Source organism: Diachasma alloeum, unplaced genomic scaffold (assembly GCF_001412515.2).
Source record: "Diachasma alloeum isolate Michigan unplaced genomic scaffold, Dall2.0 Dall_scaffold_00379, whole genome shotgun sequence".
In the NCBI taxonomy this organism is placed as follows: Eukaryota; Metazoa; Arthropoda; class Insecta; order Hymenoptera; family Braconidae; genus Diachasma; species Diachasma alloeum.
This window is the reverse complement of record NW_021680518.1, coordinates 688,036-704,301: the sequence shown is the minus strand read 5'-3', so window position 1 is coordinate 704,301 and position 16,266 is coordinate 688,036. Positions and strand designations below refer to the sequence as shown.

At 38.4% G+C, this 16,266-nt stretch overlaps 1 protein-coding gene across 1 annotated transcript in view; it reads left to right on the top strand.

Annotated features, from left to right (window-relative positions):
• LOC107041761 overlaps window positions 1-16,266 on the top strand; it is a 55,155-nt gene that overhangs the window by 24,073 nt on the left and 14,816 nt on the right. Inside the window, exon 6 of the mRNA XM_029126378.1 lies at window positions 10,550-10,864. Within this exon, the coding sequence (XP_028982211.1) occupies window positions 10,550-10,864 (315 nt within the window). The remainder of the gene's footprint in view (window positions 1-10,549; window positions 10,865-16,266) is intronic.

Below are 16,266 nucleotides of genomic sequence, written 5' to 3'. Positions count from 1 at the left end.
AACTCTACCCCCCCCCTCCCCCCACCGCGGACCAGGTATTCGCCGAATGTTATACGTTTTATACTGAGTGCCGAAGGTACTGAGGAAAAGATCAAGAGAGGGTACCTCTGGGGAGTCTACCGGTGTGTATGCACTCGACGAGACGCAGAGCGGTGAAGGGTAGGGTATATGCCAAAGGGGCCCCGCGCGGACAGCCTCACAAACAGCAAAAGAGTGCTGCATGCTGGCATACACTAGCTGTGGCGTCTGGCTTGTACCCGCTCGCCCAACACCCAGACGGTTATTTATTTATTTTTTTTTTCCGAAGAGATTGTTGGCTGTTGTTGCTTATTTTTATAATTTTTCATCCGCTCTTCTCTGCATCCCTGTCGACACTCATAATGCAGAGGCGCGCGCCCAGTCGGTTTTACCCCCTTTTCGTTTTTTGGTAGTCTGTCCAAGTGGGTCAAACCGCATCAAAAGGAAATGTGATGATGAATCAAGTACACGGGGAGAAAATTTTGAGAAGAATTCTAGTGCTAGCACTGGAAAAATTGGAATCCACTGGCTGTGAAAAATTCTACAGACTAATCGATAAATCCTAAATCCCACTCAAATTGATGATTAATTCAAGTCGAATTGAGTGGAGGCGTAGAATCGATAATATTTGAATCAAGTCGCAGAATTTACTTGAGTGAAGTCCGACTCGATCAGAATCAAGTCGCTATGGCATCAAATAACTTGATTTCCGACCTGGTTCAGTCCGACTCAAATCAAGTTGGATCTCTCGAATTGATTCAGGAATTTCTTATCTCTGTTTCAAGCAGAGTGACTACAACAGAAGCAATGCGGATTTTAAACTTGTTGTGAACAAGAAATGGGATTATTTGAAACGAAAAGATCTCAAGTCGTCCCCTACTCGATTTAAGTACAAATAACCGGAAACATCCCTGAAAGTTGCTTACTTGATTTAAACCGACAAATACTTGATCCAAGTCAAATTGATGCCAAAAAGAAAAAGAAAAGATCCCAAGTCGTCACCTACTTGATTCAAGTACAAATAAACGGATTCGTCACTGAAAGTTGCTTACTTGATTACTTGATTCTTGATTTAAACCGACAAATGCTTGATCCAAGTCAAAGTGATGCCAAAAAGAAAAAAATCCCAAGTTGTCATCTACTTGATTCAAGTACAAATAACCGGATTCATCCCTGATTACTTTATTCTGTTACTCACTTGATTACTTTATTCTTGATTTAAACCGACAAATACTTGATCCAAGTCAAATTGATGCCAAATAGAAAAAGAAAAGATCCCAAGTCATCACCAACTTGATTCAAGTACAAATAACCGGATTCATACCTGAAAGTTACTTGATTACTTGATTCTTGATTTAAACCGACAAATACTTGATCCAAGTCAAATTGATGCTTGATTCAAGTCGCTGAGATACTTGATTTCAAGAATATAAATTCAATCAATCAAGTCACTATGTTCGCCTGCACATTTTATAGTGACATTCCATTCAATTCATGATTCAATTCAACTCATATCAAGTCACATCCGTCGACTCAGTCCATCAATTTGAATTTTCTTTCCGGTAATTTTGACTCATTCCTTCAGAACAATTTTTATTATATGTTCCTTGTTCTGATTAATTGAAATGTAAACTTTCAGAAAATTCACGCCATTGTAAAGACTGTCCCCGTAATAGGATATCCCACTTCCCGAAGGAAATATAAGAGTGAAAAAATGAGGAAAAATTAGAAGAAAAGAAGAATTGTTTGCTTCCATTTTTTTATTAACACGTCTTTCTCTGGGTGGAGTGGGGGTGCTGGAGACCGGACACTGGGGACCAAGAGCATTGTACATAAAGCGTCTCGGTATTCGAGTAAATAAGTAAACAATCCGCAGAGCCGCGGATGGAGGTGTCGCAGTGTAAATATTCTTGAAGAGATGGTGAAGATAATAATAATAAGGAGGTGCGAATGCGGTACCCAAAGATAAGCGTAAATATTGCTGCGGAACGTGGAGTTGCATCGAGAGTAAAAATGACTTAGTTGAATTTTTGGTGATAGGGATCGAAGGCGTAGGGGATCGAGACGTAATTGCATTTTTCATGAATGAATATCCAGAACTACTAAACTTTACATTTTTCCGGGTGGAAAAAATAGGGGATTGAAGGATAATTGAGCTGGAATCGAAAGCTTCCAGGTGTTTTCTGATCGACTCATTACAAAATCAATGGAATTCTGGATTCTTCAGCACCTACTGAATTTCCGCAAAGTTCAGTGGAAATGGCAATTGATAAACATTTTCGGAATTCAACACAGGAAAGTCATGCGAAATTTTTTGACGATGTGACGTTTTCAATCAAGTGACTGGCGGCATTTTGCCCTCTTTCGTTCCATAACGGCCACAGTTTTCGTCTGACTCGCTTCCCGAGTCGAGGGCTTGGTTCCGATTGGACGTACACAGGTCTTTCGAAATCTCTCCAGACCTAGATTGACCTGGTAATTTCTAATCAGTTCTGCGACGTAGTTTTCCGGAGACCTTTCGAATGCTCAGTTCTTTTCGGCCCTGAGAAGTCTTCCTCTATACTACCGAGACCTCGGGATTTCATGAGGGGGTGGAGGGGAAGGCATGTATGCGGAGGGTTGAAATTTGTAGCCAACGAGAAGAGAGGGTCGCAGAATATATTTTAGTCACCCTCATCTCTCCGTTTGCAAGCGGTGTTTAAATAAAAAATAGTGAACGTTGATTCTGTATTTATTGACCCCCGTGATGCCAATGAAACCCTTGGAGGTGACAGAAAAGACGAAAAAAAAATTTCCATTTTCACGTGGGTCAAGGGTCAGGGTGAAAGTCGATTTACGCCAAAATTGAATTTTTTCACCAAGTGAAGGTTGATTCTGTATTTTCTAACAATTATGATGCCAATGAAACCCCCGGAGGCGCGACAATGTCGAAATACAATTTTTTTTTTCACCCGGAGCCAAAAGGTCAGATTTTCGGTTTTTTCAGGGGGAAAGTGGACATTCGCCAAAATCGAATTTTTTAGCCGGGTGAACGTTGAGTCCAACTATTTAAGCGACGGGCTATTCAGAACTCTCAAAAATATGTGGAAAAAGTGAAAACTGAAAAAAAAAATTTCACCCTGAGCCAAAGGGTCAGATCTTGGATTTTTTCAGGGGGAAAGTCGGTCAAAGGGTCACGAGGGTCACGAGGGCCAAAGTGTCAGATCTTCGATTTTTCCAAGGGGAAAGTCGACTTTCGCCAAAATTGAATTTTTTAGTCGAGTGAACGTTGATTCCAACTATTTATGCCACGGGCTATTCAGAACTCTCAAAAATATGTGGCAAAAGTGAAAACTGAAAAAGTTTTTTTTTTCAAATTTTCAAAGGGTCAGATTTTCCGTTTTTCCCGGGGGAAAGTCGACTTTCGCCAAAATCGAATTTTTTTCCCGGGTGAACGTTGATTCCACCTATTTAAGCGACGGGCTATTCAGAACTCTCAAAAGTATGTAGAAAAAGTAAAAACTGAAAAAAAAAATTTTCCGATTTTCAAAGAGTCAGATTTTCCGTTTTTCCCGGGGAAAGTCGACTTTCGCCAAAATCGAATTTTTTACCCGGGTGAGCGTTGATTCCAATGATTTAAGCGACGGGCTATTCAGAACTCTCAAAAGTATATGGAAAAAGTGAAAACTTGTCTAAATTCGCTTCCACGTCCCTCTCATCAGATTTACTACAATACCTTCCATGAAATTCCAAAAAATCTCTAACAGTGTACGTCTCGCGTGTTAGAAGCCCGCACTCCATTATTCACCATCTTCTCAACTATCCAGTACAGCTACTTAGCACTTTCTTCAGTATCTACGGATTATCATGAACATTATCCCTGAAAAACATGGGGACAATCTCGCCAAAAAAACGTGTGTTCTAGGGATACACCTTGACCCGATCCCAAGAACTTCGCGTAACACCCGCCCCTCCCACCTTTAATCTCGAAAAACTCTCGTTATACGTTGGCTATCGATTCCACTCGGTTGTCAGTCGATTAATCACAGCTGCACCAACACGATCCCGGCAATTGTAATAGGTCATAAATTACCGNCCCCCCCCCACCCCACCCATTTCCACCCGCCGTCTGAAAGGATATTATGGCATACCACCTCCTCCTCCCACTCCCACCGCGAAACTTCACCGATTTGTTATTTTTTGCTGTCACTCAGTTTTGCCTCGGGTATCCCCATCACTCCCTCTTCACCCCCCCCCCTCCGCCACCGCCAGTCTCTTTCCCACCTTCTCAAATGATGCATCGCTGCATTGTGTTATATCGCTGTCGTACCCTAGCCACCTCAATATATTCTTCATCCTCCTTCACTTCCCGTCTGCCTTTTAAAATATTTTTCATCTTTATTTATTTTTTTCCCTCCTTTTTTCCCCTCTTTCTTTTTTCTCTCACTCAGTCTTCTCTTATCGTATCAGCCAACACACACGATACACCAGACATTGTCTGTCTCGCTCGTTTAACCACGAGTTTTCTCTCACCGATTCTCTTCTCAACACACAAGGTTCAATGGCCCACCACCGTTTAAAACGCAAACGTCTTAAGAAGGTTTCACTTAATTTTTTTACATGTCTGCTTGATTTTTTTTTTGTTTGGAGGGGGGGCGGGGGTTGGAAGGTGGGGAATTTTCCGCGGCGATTTTGGGTGGAGTTGGGGGCAATTTGGGAGAATGATATTTTGGGAAATTGTTCGAGTGATTTGGATTCGAGAATTTTTTTTGCAGTCGGGTTTTGTGAAATTTAAGGTTTTTGATTGCAAACTCATATTCACCAGAAAAGCCCTACCCTTCGGCAGGGCTACGCTGTACCTTTGGATATTCCAGTTCTTAAATTTTTCAACTGAATTGCATGGAAACAATTTGAAAAAATTCATACCCAGTCATTAAATAAATAAATTTTTTCATCACGCTGTGACGAAAAGTGAACATTTCGGCACGCTCCGCGTGCCTAAAGGTCCAATTTCCGCCACATTGTGATGAAAAATATTGTTCGTAACTCGTGAAAAAATGTTTGTTGCANCCCTGTACCGCATTTGCCGAAGGACAAGGGAAAACATTTGAAGGAAAAACCTGCCCAGGTACAGTCGTCTCTTGCGAGACTCCTGCTCGACAATGAAACCGTGAGATTTAGAGTGTCACAAATTTTGGCCCCCCCAGCCGGGAATCGAACCCGGGTCTCCCGCATGCCAATCCCACACTCTAACCACACAGCCACCGCCGTCGGTACCCAGTCATTATTATCAAAATTAAATTTCGCAAAATATTGATATTTTTTCAAACAATTCCCTCTTATAAATAAGTAATAAAACTTGTTTACAAAACGATGGATTATTTTTTATGAGGTGCCAAAAAATTCCTGATTTTTCCACATCTAATGAAATAAAATTCAGATTTTAATCTTTGATTACAATGGAAATGTTGATTTTCACATAAGACACTGGGTTAAATCCTGATTTTTAAACATTTCTTCTTTGAAAAATCAAAATGCTAATTAAATTGAGAAAAAAATTACAATTCCGAATCTAATTGAGTTTTCTGCAATTTTTTGCAGTTTTCAATAATCTTTGAATTTTCTGTAAGGGTAGAGCTACCTTAAAGGTTAACCGTCCAGCGATTGACCTGTTCACTCTTGACACAGCTAGAGATGCAAATGCGTCACATGACCCGTCAATGACGGTCACATGACGAGGCGTTTATGACGGCTGTCACAATTCCCCCCTTCACATAAGACACTGGGTTAAATCCTGATTTTTAAACATTTCTTTGAAAAATCAAAATGCTAATTAAATTGAGAAAAAAATTGCAATTCCGAATCTAATTGAGTTTTCTGCAATTTTTTGCAGTTTTCAATAATCTTTGAATTTTCTGTAAGGGTAGAGCTACCTTAAAGGTTAACCGTCCAGCGATTGACCTGTTCACTCTTGACACAGCTAGAGATGCAAATGCGTCACATGACCCGTCAATGACGGTCACATGACGAGGCGTTTATGACGGCTGTCACAATTCCCCCCTTCACATAAGACACTGGGTTAAATCCTGATTTTTAAACATTTCTTTGAAAAATCAAAATGCTAATTAAATTGAGAAAAAAATTGCAATTCCGAATCTAATTGAGTTTTCTGCAATTTTTTGCAGTTTTCAATAATCTTTGAATTTTCTGTAAGGGTAGAGCTACCTTAAAGGTTAACCGTCCAGCGATTGACCTGTTCACTCTTGACACAGCTAGAGATGCAAATGCGTCACATGACCCGTCATATGACGGTCATGTGACCGTCATTGATGGTCACATGACGAGGCGTTCATGACGGCTGTCACAATTCCCCCTCCCCCTTCCGTGACCGTCACAACTTGTCAAGAAAAAATGACAGTCATTTTTCATCTATATAGATGAAACTTTATTTTCTTCTCGGTCAATTTTCAGTTGAATTCCTTTTGTATTGGCCTAATCCGCATTTTGAAATGGAAATCACGTTTTTTTCCATCCATATAGATGAAACTATTTTGTGTTATTTATGACCGTTACAAATTGGAAATTAGTTATGACCGTTATTATGCAACTATATAAATGGTTTGACAACAATTTGGTTACAAATGATTTGTGACAATCATTTCAGTAGCGAAGCGGTAAACCGGTTTAAGTCGACTTAGCTCTTCGCTGAGTTTTCGAGGAATATCTCCGAATTCAAGAGAAATAGCGAAATTTTCGTTATAACCTTTTTTGCAGAGCGAATTGAGAGCTACAAAAAACGCTATTACAAAAAAATTTCCATGTTCCTTAGGTTCCGAGATATTCATTAAAAACTGACCAATAGTCTAAATCGACTTAAACCGGTTTACCGCTTCGCTACTGATTTGTAGTTAAAAAATTTGTGCGTCACATGACCGTCACAAGACCGTCATTTTTTGGTCATATGACGCGATCTAAAAAATGACGGTCACTTTGCATCTCTAGACAGCCCGAAAAATCCAAAAACTAACGCAAAAACTAACGCAAACAGTAATAACGAAATAATTTCCATGAATTTGTAAAACCCCAACAAGAAGCATACATTAACCCCAATGATTCATACTGGGTGCGGACGAAGGTGAAATGTGACATGGGTATGCAGTCAATGCCTAGAGTATATAACCAATTATCGCATACCGCGGTTCTAGAGACCATCACGCTCCTTTGATTTCAGCAGACTGCGCACAAAACACAACTGCCCCCTCCCCCCCTTCACCGCCAGCCTATTCTATCCCCCATTATGTACATGTGTGCGCTGAATAAGGCGCTGGTGCGTGGTTCCGTTATCGTATTTTATCGTATCGGTAATCACATGGGATAAAAAAAGGATGAGTAAATAAATTCTGTTTATTTATTCTGCATGTGCCTAATCGCATGCACAAAGTAACGAATGGATTTAATTAAAATGAAAAAGTATATGGCGAGCAGGCTGAATGGATAAACAAAAGGCCTTAGATGTTGTTTGTACGATATTTTTCCAGTCCATTCAATTAGTTTGTACATACATAATAGATGTGTCCGTCCTCTAGAAGGATAATTAGGCGAAGGATAGGCTCTGTGTGGCGCTTTAATTGGCATTGACATTTGAGTCCTGAATTATATGGAAATGATACGATTTTTATTTGGGTTTTGGCTCCAGTGCAGAGTCAAGGTACCGTTTCAGGGGCAAGTTGATATTTGCTGATTTACTGAGGTTGATAATTAACACTGATAAGGTGTATGGGAGCGTTGTGCGCTCCTGTGAAGCGGGAAATGTTGATTTTAGAATTTACCACTGAAAAAAAATTGTATGCGGTAGGCTAGGTTAAACATACACTAAATTTTGAAGAGTAAGGGGAGACTCACGTATTAAAAAATCGTATAGAAATTTTCTATATGGATTGCGCACGGAGAGAAATTTTTTAGACAAATTCTAGTGCTAGCACGGGAAATTTTATTGGGAAAACGTGAATTTTTTCCAGTATGCCTGTGAAAATTTCACAAAAATCCCCAGAAATTTTACCAGAAATACCAAGAAATTTTACCTTAACAGCACTAGAATTTTTCACAGCTGGTAGATTGTGATTTTTTCCAGTAATCATACTAGAATTTTTGTAGAAAATTTCTCTCCGTGCGTATAGAATTTCCATACGGATATTTTTTACACAAATTATTTCGATACGATTTCTATAGGTTTGATCCTATACGACACAATGCCACATGTATACACTGATAGATAATGATTCATTTATTCCAAACGAGATTCGTTAACTATTAACGAATGGTAGAGTTGAATATGACCAAATGAATATTCGTTAACAGTTAACGAATGGTTCACTTGAATGGCGAAAGTCAAGTCAAACACAGCTCCTCAAATATACATTCGATAACTATTAACGAATGAACATTTTGTGGGACCGAATAGACCCTAACCTCCAACCAAAATCCATTCGTCAACAATAACTAATCCGTTCTATCAGTGTAGAAACATTTCGTATGGGGTTGCGACATTTCTCTACGTTTTTCTCTGGAGCGTTTAGACATCTTTCGTATGAAAACCAAAATTTATGTATAGAAATAATTCATATAGAAAATATTCGTATAGAAATATCCGAATATCATATACGGAAATTACAGAATTTCTATACAACTTTTTCATACGTGTACTATGAGTTTTAAAAGTCGTGGGCTATTAGAATCCGACTCCTCATACATTGAAGATCGATTATATATGCCCGAAAAGGAATAATTGATGCAAAAAAAAATTATAATGATTATTTTTCCCAATCGGATTTCGACCAATCAGAGCGCAGTATTTGAGGCTACCCGGCAGTTTAATTTCGGATATTTCCTCCTACCTTTTGAATATTTCGCAGTAGCTCTTCATTTTTTCCGTTCATTTCAGACAGAATCTTATATTTGACAGTCTATAGAAATCGGGTTATACTATTAACATAATTTGCTCAAATCTTCCCCAATTCACCTTTTGATGTTGTCCACTGCACTCTGCTTGGCCAAAATCTGATTGGGAAAAATAATCCGACAAATACCCCTCGAGATTCAAAATTAATCGGGTATTTCCCTGAAGCTCCCCTGCAAACAAACCATCGTGCCAAGTTTTGCAGAAAAATCCGTCGCGCAAGCGCTCGGGATTTTTTAACCTGCAAAACTTGACACACCCTCATTTGTTTGCAACTAAGCTATCGGGAAAATACCCGACAATTTTGAAGCTCTTGGGGTATTACTAATAATAATAATAATAATAATAATAATAATAATAATAATAATAATAGTCCAGGGCCTCCAATTTTTCAGCTACAGAGATTTTTTTTTTTTCAAACTATAAAAGATTGTGGCAAGAGTAATTTTTAAGTTCATTTAATTGGAAAAAATGCCTGATATTTACCCATGACTGTTAGCCTCGGCATTGGTATTTTCTCTGAATGTTGTTGCACTGATTTCCCAAGTCCACACAATAATTGAATAATTTACAAATTAAATTTCCTCACTAGTTGACTAAACTACTGAGAAGAAAATACACCAGAGGATGTTTTCAATTAGCACCCAGAGTTCTGCTTATTTTCGACAATCAAAATAGATGACCAACTGAATTGAATTCATTTTGATTCTAAACGTCCAAACGAAAATTATAATTGACACGTGGTGGGACATATTTATATTTTGACGGCAGGGTAGAGGGTTCAGTGAACTCTGCTCACTTCTTATGATTTTTTTCAATGGCCTGAGAGTCGGTTAAATAAGACTATTATAGTTGGGTGCGTAATTCGATGTGGGATGACGGCTGTGTTGACGGAAATGGGGGGAATAACCTGAGTTACAGTGAGAACCCCCTCGCACCCCCTCTTTATGGTTATTTCTCAAGTCCTTGACACAGTGACATCCTCATGTGTGTCAATGACCACGTGGAGGTCTTCTATCGTGCGTTGAACTGATTCGGAATGAGAGGAAAATTTCTTTTATTGGATTAAATTGATAAATTCGCTCGAATGAACTAGATATTGAATTGAGACTTAATTTCATGTGAAAAAATGTTTCTAATTCACTCATAGAAGAAAAGATTCTCTGGGAGCAACAGAATTCTTGCTACAAATTTTTCTCTGAAGATTAAGGCAATCGGACCATTCTTGAGAGCTGTAATAATACATTTCGTTACGAGTGCGGAAAAGAGTTTTTTCTCGTGGGATCATATCACTCGCCTTCGGGCCGTGCTATAAACCTCCCACGAGCCAAAAAACACATTTCCCACGAGTATCGAACGATATTTTTCATCATGAAAAAGTTACTTTTTCGAAAAAAAAGACCGGAAATTTACAGTTCTGTTTGATTTTTCCACGAAATTCTGAATTTCCAATGACAAGATTTCCTGAAATTTCAGTGGAATTGAAACACGATGAAAATTTCCGGCATTTGGCACGGAAAAGTCAGACAAATTTTTTTAACAGTGTACAGAATTTCCTGCGTACTGTGGGTTCATCCTCTGAATTTACTTTTTCAGCAAACGCAGATTGCACAACAATACGTTGTCGCGAGGGCCAAACCTGTCTGACAGAGATGAACTCGGGACGTCCACGGTGTGTCACATGTACCTACAGATGTCCCCGGAAACGCGAGAGAATCCGCGAACGCAAACGAGACAGACACCGCGAAAGAGACTGGGATCGTGATTCGCCGAATAATTCACTGCTGTGCGCAACAAATAACATCACCTATCCAAGTTGGTGTCACATCGTCAAGGATGCATGCGTCACGGGTTTCGTCCTGGAAACACGACACGCTGGACCATGTGATTCCCATGATGCATCGTTTTACGGTAAATTTTACTTAATTATCCTCACATTGATTAATTAAAAATTAACAAAAAAACATTTCAAGAGACATTTTAACAGAGAATTGACCAACGCGTTCAGGAGTATCTGAACGATGAACTTTTGATGAACTTATGAATGAACCCGAGGGGCCACTCACTGAAATCATTTCCAAAAACGCTGAATTCTTGAAATCATGCCGAAGTCATTTAAAATTAATGAATGTGTTGTAAGAGAATGCCGCGAACTTTATTCATAGTGATTTCATTTACTTCAGGCCTCTGAAATCACTAATGTCGAATCTATGAAATCATTCGAATTCCATTGCAGTCATAAAATCATATCGCGATTCACTTGAAGTCGTCGTAGNTTTTTTTTTTCAAACTATAAAAGATTGTGGCAAGAGTAATTTTTAAGTTCATTTAATTGGAAAAAATGCCTGATATTTACCCATGACTGTTAGCCTCGGCATTGGTATTTTCTCTGAATGTTGTTGCACTGATTTCCCAAGTCCACACAATAATTGAATAATTTACAAATTAAATTTCCTCACTAGTTGACTAAACTACTGAGAAGAAAATACACCAGAGGATGTTTTCAATTAGCACCCAGAGTTCTGCTTATTTTCGACAATCAAAATAGATGACCAACTGAATTGAATTCATTTTGATTCTAAACGTCCAAACGAAAATTATAATTGACACGTGGTGGGACATATTTATATTTTGACGGCAGGGTAGAGGGTTCAGTGAACTCTGCTCACTTCTTATGATTTTTTTCAATGGCCTGAGAGTCGGTTAAATAAGACTATTATAGTTGGGTGCGTAATTCGATGTGGGATGACGGCTGTGTTGACGGAAATGGGGGGAATAACCTGAGTTACAGTGAGAACCCCCTCGCACCCCCTCTTTATGGTTATTTCTCAAGTCCTTGACACAGTGACATCCTCATGTGTGTCAATGACCACGTGGAGGTCTTCTATCGTGCGTTGAACTGATTCGGAATGAGAGGAAAATTTCTTTTATTGGATTAAATTGATAAATTCGCTCGAATGAACTAGATATTGAATTGAGACTTAATTTCATGTGAAAAAATGTTTCTAATTCACTCATAGAAGAAAAGATTCTCTGGGAGCAACAGAATTCTTGCTACAAATTTTTCTCTGAAGATTAAGGCAATCGGACCATTCTTGAGAGCTGTAATAATACATTTCGTTACGAGTGCGGAAAAGAGTTTTTTCTCGTGGGATCATATCACTCGCCTTCGGGCCGTGCTATAAACCTCCCACGAGCCAAAAAACACATTTCCCACGAGTATCGAACGATATTTTTCATCATGAAAAAGTTACTTTTTCGAAAAAAAAGACCGGAAATTTACAGTTCTGTTTGATTTTTCCACGAAATTCTGAATTTCCAATGACAAGATTTCCTGAAATTTCAGTGGAATTGAAACACGATGAAAATTTCCGGCATTTGGCACGGAAAAGTCAGACAAATTTTTTTAACAGTGTACAGAATTTCCTGCGTACTGTGGGTTCATCCTCTGAATTTACTTTTTCAGCAAACGCAGATTGCACAACAATACGTTGTCGCGAGGGCCAAACCTGTCTGACAGAGATGAACTCGGGACGTCCACGGTGTGTCACATGTACCTACAGATGTCCCCGGAAACGCGAGAGAATCCGCGAACGCAAACGAGACAGACACCGCGAAAGAGACTGGGATCGTGATTCGCCGAATAATTCACTGCTGTGCGCAACAAATAACATCACCTATCCAAGTTGGTGTCACATCGTCAAGGATGCATGCGTCACGGGTTTCGTCCTGGAAACACGACACGCTGGACCATGTGATTCCCATGATGCATCGTTTTACGGTAAATTTTACTTAATTATCCTCACATTGATTAATTAAAAATTAACAAAAAAACATTTCAAGAGACATTTTAACAGAGAATTGACCAACGCGTTCAGGAGTATCTGAACGATGAACTTTTGATGAACTTATGAATGAACCCGAGGGGCCACTCACTGAAATCATTTCCAAAAACGCTGAATTCTTGAAATCATGCCGAAGTCATTTAAAATTAATGAATGTGTTGTAAGAGAATGCCGCGAACTTTATTCATAGTGATTTCATTTACTTCAGGCCTCTGAAATCACTAATGTCGAATCTATGAAATCATTCGAAGTCCATTGCAGTCATAAAATCATATCGCGATTCACTTGAAGTCGTCGTAGTACCCCAAGAGCTTCAAAATTATCGGGTATTTCCTGATAGCTTCGTTGCAAACAAATGAGGGTGTGAAATTTTCTGCAAAACTTGGCACGACGGTTTGTTTGCAGGGGAGCTTGAGGGAAATACCCGATTAATTTTGAATCTCGAGGGGTATTTGTCGGATTATTTTTCCCAATCGGATTTTGGCCAAGCAGAGTGCAGTGGACAACATCAGGAGGTGAATTGGGGAAGATTTAAACAAATTATGTTAATAGAATAAGCCGATTTCCATAGACTGTCAAATATAAGATTCTGTCTGAAATGAGCCGAAAAAATGAAGAGCTACTGCGAAATATTCACTTGTAATACCACAAGAGCTTCAAAATTATCGGGTATTTTCCGATAGGCTCGTTGCAAACAAACGAAGGAGTCAAGTTTTTCAGGTTAAAAAATTTCGAGTGCGAAGCACGAGTGATTTTTCCTGAAAAATTGACGACTTCGTTTGTATGCAGAGAACCTTGAGGAAAATGCTCGATTAATTTTGAAGCTCGTGTGGTATTCGGGGGATTATTTTTCCAATTCAAATGTTGGGCAATATAATTGGACCATGAGACGAAACTCACAATTGAGAAACGAAAATTGGATAATTAACACTCATTTCGAATAAAAATCCTCGGATTACCACAATTGAATTCAATCTGTCAGTTTGACGAGGGGTTAATTCGACTGCATGATGTTTTGTTTTCTATATAGCAACTACCAGAAAAAATTATCAAAAAATTATCAGTTGAAAACCCTGTAGCTTGTACCACGTGATGTCGAAGGGGCCAATTATATTGCCCGATATTTGGGTTGGAAAAATAATCAGTAGTAATACCACGAGACCTCCAAAATTATCGGATATTTCCCGATTGTTTTGTTGCGTAGCAATGAGAGGGAGAAGTTTTGCCGATTAAAATCCCGAGTGCTCAGCGCGAGGGATTTTTGTGCAAAACTTCTCCCGATCGTTGATACGCAGGAAAACATGAGGGAACTGTCCGATTAATTTTGGAGGTCGAGTGGTATTCGACGGATTATTTTTGGTAATCGGATCCTTCCCAAACCGACTCATTTTGACTTTCTTCATGACTTTCTTTCACTCCACAGGATAATATTTGACAGTTATTTGGTTAGAGAAACAATTGCAGAGCTGGAGGGAAATTATCAAAATCTACAGGGAAATAATCAAAAGCTAGGGGGAAATAACCGCTGTAATTTTAATTGGGAAGTACTTCATGTTATTGAATACTGAACTCTGATTGGCCCAGGGAAGGCCAGATCCGATTACCAAAAATAATCAGATTAAAAAATTGAAGAACTACTGCGAAATATTGAAAAGCTAGGGGGAAATATTCGAAATTAAACTGTCGGGTAGCCTCAAATACTGCGAATCAATCTTTCTGATTGGTCGAAATCCGATTGGGGAAAATAATCAGTAGCAATACCCTAAGAGCTCCAAAATTATCGGGTATTTCCCGACACCTTCGTCGCAAACAAATGAGTGTATTTAAGTTTATGCAGGTGAAAAAATCCCGAACACATGCCCGACTAAAATAAAATGTAAACAAAATGAAGAGCTGCTGCGAGGTACCAAAAAGCTACACTGATAGAACGGATTTGTTATTTTAACGAATGGATTTTGGTTGGAGATTAGGGTCTATTCGGTCCCACCAAATGTTCATTCGTTAATAGTTAACGAATGTATATTTGAGGAGCCGTGTTTGACTTGACTTTCGCCATTCAAGTGAACCATTCGTTAACTATTAACGAATATTCATTTGGTCATATTCAACTCTACCATTCGTGAATAGTTAATGAATCTCGTTTGGAATAAATGAATCATTCTGTCAGTGTAGGAGGAAATATCCAAAATGAAACTGTCATGAGTCAAGTTTTTTCTCTTCAAGATTAATGAAAAAATAAACATTGTTCTCGTGATTAAATTTTCATCGTTCATCTTAGTCACAACGAAAATGTTTTTTATTATTAATAGCAGGGGATTTAATAAATGTTGCAGCTGAATTTTATGAGGATATAATCGTACATTAATCAAGATTTATGCGAATTGGAATAAGAAACAGCCGCTTCATCGCGTGCTTCATCATTTGGAGGGATACTAAAATTCGCTTCACACGTGAGAGCGAGGTCCTCACACTTCAAACACGGCGTTCTCGCTTCTTCAACTTCTCTTTTTGATTCTCAGAATTAAAAATGTAAAATATGAAGTTGCCTCACAGTTTATCGTACATCTGGGGGCGGGCACACCCTCCGCTTCCAATCTGAATAATTTATTATCGTGTCATTATAATTTGATCGTCTTTTAATGATGTAATAGTGAAGATTGAACGCCGATAAACATCAAGAGTTAATTCTTCTTCTTTCTTTTTTCTTCTTACAATTTAATCAATGAAGTTGAGTAGAAAGAGGACTTAATGTCGAGAATTTTATAAAGATGAATATAAGGAGATGAATTGAGGAAAAAAATATAAAAAAATTGGTCACATATTTTTTTATATTTTTTCCTCAAAATGAAGATCGAAATAGAAAGTGGGAAATTGCTCTTGTTAAAATAATAATGTTATAATAATTTTTTTTCGGTTCGAACAACATTTGTTCAAGAACATTTTTTCTTCCTCAATGTAGAAATTATTTCATTAAGGGGAGACTACTGTGAGTTTCAAAAGTCGTGGGTTATTGGAGTGAGACTTTTCATACGTTGAAGAGCGATTATATAGATTTGAAAACGAATAATTAGTGCAAAAAAAAATTTTCATTGTTCGTTTGTCCGAAAACGCTTAAAATGCTAAAAACAGTCCAAGGTCACCAATTTTTGAGCAACAAAAGATTTTGTTTTCAAAATTTTCGGAAAAATGTGTGGAACAACAATTACGAGCCAGTTTTTTGAAATTCGACTCTTACACAGCTGATTTCGGTTTTTTTCATATTAAAAAGTTCACTATTTGTGTAAAAAAATACAAAGAAAGCAAATTTAGTCATCTAAGAGGCGAATTTAAAAAAACTAGCCCGTAATTGTTGTTCCACACATTTTTCCGAAAATTAAAAAAAAAAAAATCCTTTGTAGCTCAAAAATTGGAGGCCCTGGACTGTTTTTGGCATTTTAAGCGTTTTCGGGCAAACGAACAATAAAAAAA